The sequence below is a fragment of the Exserohilum turcica genome, assembly GCF_000359705.1.
Source record: "Exserohilum turcica Et28A unplaced genomic scaffold SETTUscaffold_12, whole genome shotgun sequence".
NCBI classification, from domain to species: Eukaryota; Fungi; Ascomycota; class Dothideomycetes; order Pleosporales; family Pleosporaceae; genus Exserohilum; species Exserohilum turcicum.
In genome coordinates, this window is record NW_007359937.1 from 1178024 (window position 1) to 1186247 (window position 8224).

General features: G+C 57.4%; 2 protein-coding genes across 2 annotated transcripts; one reads left to right on the plus strand and one right to left on the minus strand.

The window, feature by feature from the left end:
• Nucleotides 1–215: 215 nt before the first annotated feature.
• SETTUDRAFT_127232 (uncharacterized protein) lies at nucleotides 216–4042 on the minus strand. The gene is made up of 4 exons (XM_008024534.1): nucleotides 2933–4042; nucleotides 2440–2881; nucleotides 975–2383; nucleotides 216–909 (listed from the first exon to the last, which is right to left on the minus strand). The coding sequence occupies exons 1-4, from the start codon at nucleotides 4019–4021 to the stop codon at nucleotides 607–609; spliced, it is 3243 nt and encodes a 1080-aa protein (XP_008022725.1). The 5' UTR covers nucleotides 4022–4042; the 3' UTR covers nucleotides 216–606.
• Nucleotides 4043–5270: 1228 nt separating this feature from the next.
• Nucleotides 5271–6657, plus strand: SETTUDRAFT_159372 (uncharacterized protein; the record flags this gene model as incomplete). Its single annotated transcript, XM_008024535.1, has 4 exons — nucleotides 5271–5301; nucleotides 5358–5585; nucleotides 5641–6274; nucleotides 6327–6657. 4 exons carry the CDS (start codon nucleotides 5271–5273, stop codon nucleotides 6655–6657), a joined length of 1224 nt encoding a protein of 407 aa, XP_008022726.1.
• Nucleotides 6658–8224: the final 1567 nt, after the last annotated feature.

Below are 8224 nucleotides of genomic sequence, written 5' to 3' on the forward strand. Positions count from 1 at the left end.
CACAAGGCGCTGACTCTGCACCACTTGCTTGACTTTCCAACCACACACCCCAAACGTTGCAATTCGTCCGCCCCTCTCCCGCAAAAATAGTACATGCTGGCTCCAGGGTGAAAAAAGAAGAAGAAGAAAAAGTGGAGAGAGCATAAAAATAAGGTAATCCAAAAACGAAAAAGGTGAAGATAAAAAAAGGGCCCCCAGAGTCGCCCGCACTTCCAGTCTCTCTCTCTCTCTCTCTCTCTCTCTCTCCAGCACTAATGAGGAAATGTCCCAATATCTACAAGACAGATTTTTTTACGCCTCACAATCCAGTCGACGACTAGAAGCAAAGCATTGTAATGCGAGTACATGACATAGCTCCCTGATAGATAACCCAGCATCCAACCCAGGAAACCATAAATAGATGAATAAAAAAGAGGATGCAAACGACAATGGGAGAAAAAGAAACAAACACGGGAGATATCTAAATGGTCTCCAATATCACTGCCAAGTGATTGTCAAGGCCGTTAAATAAAACTAGGAAACAAAGTGTACTGGGGTATCGTTTGACCAAAGACGAAAATGACGCGAAACAAGAGGAGGCACGGGAAGGGGCGCAAACGTCAATCTTTATGAATCCGGCTCTGTAACTTCGTCAATGGCCGGTGGTGGAATGAAGCCTTGCGCAGAGGCGGTTTCTGTACGTGCCGCCTTGGGGGCATGGGATTCGCTAATGCTGCCATGTTGCGGCGATCGCTTGCTGGGTGTGGCCATGGATGTTGAAGGGCTGTATACTGGCTGTCCGGCCTCGGACTTGGAATTGGGTAGGATCGACTGGTGGTTTTGATGGCCTGTTTGGAGGTGGCGGGGTGAGGCGCTCTTTTTGCTCTTGTCGCTTGCGGCCGAAGACGTTCTCGGTGATACTCGTCCTTGCTATGAACGCACCAGCATTAGCCTAGGCTCTACAAGTCGCTTCGCAAAGGGGACACGTCACTCACCTGCTTCGCCCACCGCAGTCCACACGAATTGCACAAGTCACGGTTTCCAGAAGGCCCGCGGCGCCACTCGGGTGTTTGTCTCGTGTGGCAATTTGCACAATCCTTTTGCATCTGGCCTGCGCCCTTTCTCCGCTTTCGCTTCTTCTTGGCTGCCAGCAAGCTCTGCACCTCTTCTGCCAAATATCGATTCCGCTTTTCCATTTGCCGCAACTCGTACTGCCAGCTGGTGCTCCTGGTTGTCTTGAGCTCATCAAACACGTTGTCGTCCGATGCAAGACTTTGATCTTGGTGTCCAATTTGCAAGCCATTATGGCCAGCAAACGTAGCAGGGGATTCTTCAGTGGTAACAAATAGGGGGTTGGTAGTGGCTGTCGACGGGGTCGAGTTTCCCGTGTTCCCAGACGTTCCATTGTTTCCGGCTCCAGATGGCGGCCGAGGCGAGACGCCGCCGGAAAATTGTGAGTGTATTGAGTGGTGAGTGTCTCGGTCGTGCTTGTTGTTTGTGTACATGGAAGGACGGCCGGCCGTGCTGTTGCGTGAGTATTTGAGCAGTCGTGTTTGTCCGACCACAAAAGTAGGTTTTTGGCCCTCGACTGCGTCTCCCGGGTAGATTGTGGTAAAAGCCTGGAGCACTTGGCCACGTTTGTTGATCATTTCGTGCTTCACCTCGCCCTTTCTGCCGCCTCTTGCAAACTCCAATATCCGGCCAAAATTCACCTTGGACTCCTGGCGCATAAGAGACTGGATGCTCGTCCCAACCAGATCCTCTGGTTGCTTGTCGAGAAGTTGGCGTACGTTTGACGAAACAAACAGAAACATGCCCGAGGTAGACATCTTTGTCCACAGTTCGTTGTCGCCGACACCGCCAGACTCGCGCACAATGGCCTTGCTCAGTGTGTAGACGGGCCGTTCCCGTCCGACAAGGATGATGCATTTCCGACCCTTGCCCTGCTCGGTATGCAACGAGCCGTGGCCCTCGAACCACATGTACCCGCTCTTCTTGCGTCGTATCCGGAACACGACGTTTACGGATGCGCCATTGGTCGTCTCCTTTAGTTCTCTGGTCACGGGAACAATATCGCTGGGGTGGCAGACGGATGACAGGGCAGTTCCGACAAGCTCGCTCGGGTCGTATTCCAGTATCCGGTTACTAGCAGGGGACAAGTACAGGAAAAGTCCCTTGAGCGACAATACATGAACAACATCGTCGCTGTTCTCGAGCAGAACCTTGTCCCAGACACGTCTTGTCATTTCCGAATCGCCGCCTCCACTGTACGCCGCAAGAACATTGGACACCTCATCTTTTGATATTGTCTGGCCTTGCTCAGACTGTGGGGGTTTTAGGTGATCGCTGAAGACGTAGCTGGGTATCGACATTCCGCGTTGGTAGTTGACTCTATAGGTGCCGTCTGCAGTGTTGTTAGTACACGAGAGTGAGAAGAGGGGTTGAGGCGTGCCGGCCTACCCGAGTTTTTGTTCGTCATTGCACCCGGCTGCTCTACTAGATCGACCTGGAAACCGATGAAGAACTTTGTCTTGCCACCAGGCTCCCAGGCAATGGGGATCATGGTCAGCAGGTTCATAAACGGCTGTCCACCTCTTCTGTAATTGATCAAACTGATTTGTGCCTCGGACCGACTCTCAATCATGTTCTTCAAGTAGTAGACCGAGTCGTCATCCACGTAGTTGCGCTTGATGCCCGATTCGACCTTTCCGTCGGGAGCCTGCAGGAAGCGGCAGTTCCGGCCGAGGATCATATGGCGTGTGTAGCCGGTGAGACGCTCAAAGTTTTCGGAGCAATAGACAATTGGAATGTCGTCGAGTTCGGCATCGCACACGACAAACGCACAGGAGAGGTCCACGGAGCCGATATCGATCTGGGGATCCGGTCTGCTGGCTACTCGCATCTGATGGCGGTCAGCTTCTCTGTCGTCCAATCATATCTACTCAAAACATACCAATACGCCCAGCATGTCGAAGCCGGTTGACGAGTAGGCGTTCTTGAACTGAGTCTTCATGTGCGGGTTCTGGTGCATGGTCGAGGGAAATCCGCCAGCAGGCGTGGGCCATGGCGGGACGTTGCCGTTGCGGTAGTGCTTGTTGAGCACCTCTTTGGGCAGGTCTTGGGTAGGGTCTTGTGCTATGGGTTGCTGGTTGTGGAGAGAGGCCATGGTCATTCGCGTGGGGACACTGTTGGAAGAATGTCGCTCGCTCTGGGAGCGAGGCGTGGAGCGCATGCTGGACTGGTCCTGGCTGACTGTGCGACTGAGGAAGCCGGCTCTGCCTGACTTGACCTCGGGCGTGTTGTTCACAGAGGGGCGCTTGAACTGGTCCTGGGACTGGGGGTTGGGCGTGTTGTTGGAGTTTGAGTTTGTATCTTGTGGGGCGGGCGGCATGGGACCGGCAAAGTCCTGGTTGAGGGGCGAGCCGAGCATGGGAGAGTTGAACTGGTTGCCGGGAAACATGTTCATGTCTGCGGGCATCATGTTGAGCGAGTCGTCCATGTCGAGCGACATGTTGATGCCATTTTGATATGATGACATGTCGAGGTCGAGCGAGTTTTTCTGATGCATGGGTGACGCATAGGCGGAGCCCGGTGCGGCCATGTGGGCAAAGGGCGAGGCCTGGCCCTGGAACTGGTTGTTGATGGCGAGGTCGGTAGCGGGCAGCTGGTCGGTGTGCATGTCGCCCGTGGAGCGTGGGAAGGCGGGCGTGGCCGAGTTGTTGGCGCTGTGCATCAGGTTCTCCATGGTGGCCGACGACATGTCGAAGCGGAAGTCGTCCATGTCTCCGCCATTGGGGTCGCCAAAGTTCATCATGCTCAGCCGGCGCGTGTCGGGGCTGCCCAACGTCATCTGCGGCGGGCCTCGAGCGTAGGGCGGCATGCTCCTCCGGCGGTTTTCCTTGTCGTTCTGGGCCACCATTGAGTCGAGCGACTGGCCCTCGGACATGTCGAAGCCGTTGATAGCGTCGCTCTCCATGCTCATCATCATGGGCCCGTTGCCGGCCTGGCTGTAGGGCCGCGTCGGGTAGGGATAGCCGTTCATGGTGGGCACCGGGGCCGGGCGAGGGCGAGGGGGTCAGAGGCTGCAGAGAGGAACGGCCAGCACCGGGTTGTGGGCATCCACGAGGGGGAGCAGGCGCCCGTGGGCGGAGTTGTGCGCTATCGCTTCTTGGACGGGCGGTGCGTTGTGGCGGTGGTGGCGGCGGCGGCGGGGCGGGAGGGGAGGAGAGGAGAGGGAGGAGCAGCCAGCAGCTCGAGGCAGCTCGCATGCGACGGCGACGGGCGAGGGCGAGGGCGAGGGGCGACTCAACCGCAGGCCATTTGCAGCGAGTGGGGGATCGGGGGATAGGGCAGGCGTGGGATTCTTGGTGGTTGGTCTGGGTGTTGGTCTGGGTCTGGGTCTGGGTCTGGGTATGGGGGGTGGGAGGGGAGGGGGGATGTGGAGGTTGGATGTGCAGGGCGAGATGTGCAGCGTCAGTCGAAAGCGCTAGCTGCCAAGAAAGGCCGGGAGCGGGATAGTTTGGGTGCAGCAGAGCAGGGCAACATGTCAGTGGCTTTGGCTTTGGGCGTGTCCAAGTGCGTGCGAGCACGAGCAGAATATTGGGGCCCAGCACGGGCAGCGGGCAAAGAAAAGGCGGTCGCAGCATAGCACCGCACCGCACCGCACCGCACCGCGCCAGCACCGCCAGCACCAGCGCCAGTGCCAGTGCCAGCGCCAGCACTCGCATGCCACCAGCAAAAGCAAAAAGCAGCGCCAGCGCCAGCCCGTCGTTGCAGTCGCCGTGGCCGTGGGCGCGCGCGCAGCCGGGCAGCAGACGGGGCGGCCGCGCGCAGCGCCATGGCAATCGCAGAATGCCATATGCCATGCACCGTCTGCTGCCCTGGCGGGTGGGACCGATGCACGCTCAACTGGAACCGACGCCCGCCTCTCGCGCTGCCTCGTCTACCCTCGCATCGCCAGCCTCGGACGGCGGCGGGCGATTGGGCGGGCTCGAGCCGCCGTGTCGGCTGCTCGGCGTGGACGCGCAGGCACAGGCACAGGCACAGGCGCAGGCGCAGGCGCAGGCGCAGGCTCAGGCGCAGGCACAGGTGCAGGCCGCAGGTGTGGGTGCCAGGGCGAGGCCGGCGGAGAGACACACGCACACGCACACGCACACGCACACGGAGAGGCGAGGCGGCGGCACCGCGTGCCCGAAGCGGCTTAGCGCCGTCCGCGCCTTGGCACCATCGCGAGTGCGAGCGAGATTTTGGACCTTGGCCTGCGACTGCGACTGCGACCGCGACCGCATACCATGATCGTGAGGCGCCTCGCCGCCCGCTGCGGTATGCCCTCGCCTCCAATGCCTCGCCCGCCGCCCGCCTGCTGACTCTGCCGCCAGGCCCCCGCGCCCTCGCCCGCCTGCCCGCGCCCCGCCGCCTGCTCTCCACCGACATCGCCGCCCTCGAGGCGGCCACGGCCACCAGCGTGAAACACATACAGTCGCTCGAGGCCCAGCTCAACACGCAGCTCGCCCAGCCCGTGCCCGCAGTTGCCCCCGACACGCCCGCCGCTCCGCCTGCCGCCCGCGACAATGTCGCAGAGCAGTACCTCCTGTACCGCCAGCAGGGTACGCCCAACCGCCCATGACTGCCTGCCGCCATGCTAACACCACGCTCGCCCAGCCAAGCTGCTGGGAAAGCTGGGCTCTGACATTGCCCCTCACTACCGCCCGCACACGCTGCTCAACCACCCGCCCTCGCCTGCCGACGTGACGCTGGAGCTGCTGCTGGCCTCGGAAGCCCACCAGGGCCATGTCACGTCGCTCTGGAACCCCGCCAATGCTCGCTACATCCACGGCATCCGCCACGGCATCCACATCATCTCGCTCGAAGTCACGGCCGCCCACCTGCGCCGCTCCGCCAAGGTCGTCCACGAAGTCGCCCGTCGCGGCGGCATCATCTTGTTTGTAGGCACGCGCGAGGGCCAGGACAGAGCCGTTGCGCGTGCCGCCGAGCTGGCCAAGGCCTACCACCTGTTCGAGCGCTGGATCCCCGGCAGCATCACCAACGGCCAGCAGATTCTCGGCCGCTGCAAGACCAAGGTTGTCAACGAGTTTGACGAGGAAGTCCCCGGCTTCGAGGAGCAGCTCTACGACCGCCCTGCCCTGCGTCCGGATCTCGTCGTCTGCCTGAACCCGCTGGAAAACTATGTGCTGCTCCACGAATGCGCCCTCAACAACATCCCCACGATTGGCGTCATCGACACCAACGCCGATCCCACTTGGGTCACCTACCCCATTCCGGCCAACGACGACAGGTAAGCAAAGCCCCGGCCCGAGCATACGGGTCTGCTGCTAACACGATTGTAGCCTCCGCTGCATTCAAGTTATTGCCGGCGTCCTGGGTCGCGCCGGAGAAACCGGCCAAAAGCAACGTCTGGCCGCCGCCGCCCGGGGCGAAATCACCTTCCGGCCCACGCCAGGTCTTGGACCAGCCAGTACAGAGGCCAATGACAACAACCCAAGCACCTCGACGTCCCGAATGGGCGAAGCGGCTCCCGGAGATCAAGTCAGCGACACGGTCGAGACCCTCCAAGGCGGCCTTGAAAATGCCTCCGAAATGGAGGTAGCCATGGACGAACTAAGCAATCACGAAAGCCACCGGACAAGGGGCGGCAGGGACTTGGAAATTACTTCGTAGAAACAGAGGCTATGACGATATGGCAAGGGACAAAGACCACAAAAAACGTGGTTTGGCACGCGAGAAGGAAAAAAAAAGCTTACAAGCACAACGTGCATCAATTACACCTACCTCCATGGCGACAAGACGCCTGTACGTTGGAAAAATCAACCACTTTAACGGAACCACTCTACCCCTGTATCCACACACCCTCTTTTCATGGTTTGGACTGTGAAGTTGCATCCTGCCGTCTAGTGTAGGTGTAGAAACCCAACGGCAATGTATTATTAGCTTTCGCAAACCCAAGATAAGACTGCGACTGTGACTGTTGTGAAAACAAACCAAAAGGAGGTGTACATGTGAATCAACTAGTCAATCAATCAGCGAGTGCGGGAGAGGTAGCGAGAAAGGTCGTTTGGATCTTTGTCCCAGCCACTCAGCCCGTCAGCCTGGCCAGTCCGCCCAAGTCCCAAACACAAAAAGCGGGGGTCCTAGTGGTCACCCCCCCTCCACTTAAACTTTACTTTTTTGCCTTTCCTCACACACCCACTCACTCACTCACTCACTCACTCACACCCTTCTGACTTGGAAAAAAAATAAACATCAAAAGACCAGGACTTGACTAGGCTGAGAAGAATAAAATCAAGCAAAAATGCCCCGAGACGGAATTTTGAGCTGCAAAAAGAAAGAAATAGAGTCCCGGCGTGCGTGGAAGTGTAGGGCAGAGGGTGAGAGAGTGTGGGAGACGAAGAGGAAGACTTCAGCAACCCCCACTCACTCACTTACCCACGCTGCAAAAGGCAAAAATAAGGGGGAGGTGTGACTTGACTTGACTGACCTGACTAACTGATAGATTGTAAAAAAATAAAATAAAAAGGTCAAGTGAAGTGAAGTCAAATATACAGTAGTAAAAATACTTACCCTGGGTGTCGCGTGGTGCAGAGCAAGGCCGGGTACAAACACGTTAGCATGGACATGGGGGGAATAGGCATGAGACATGAGACATGAGACATGTCCCGGCTGGCGCGTGTGTATGTGTGTGTGTGTGTGTGCGTAAAGGTAAATGCAAGTAAGTTGCATGCATGCATGTGTGCGTGCGCAAAGACACACAGAAAGAGAAAAAAAAAAGGATACAGGAAAATATACAGTAAGACACACGGACACTAGGCAAAAGGGTAAAGGGTAAAGGATAATAGAGCGGGCAAAGTGAAAGTGAAAGTACATGTAGAGAGAGAGAGACTGAGATGGATATGGAGATGGAGATGGAGATGAGGTGGGAGGGAAAGGAAAGGAATGGAATGGAAAAGGAAAATATGGTGCATGCATGTTGTGGAGCTGGAGCTGCGAGTTGCAGCTAGGATGAGATGGACTGGAATAGTAAACTCTGCCTCTCTCACTTACTACTTACCACTTACCACCTACTTACCTTTGTGTATCTCCCTCTCTCTCTCTTTCTCTCTTTCTCGCGTCTATATCCTATGCAATACCAGCACTAGCACCAGCACCAGTAAACTAACTAACCCCCTCCCCTAACCACCAACCAACCAGCACTACTCTCAACCCAGTTAACCCCACCCCCCCCCCCCCC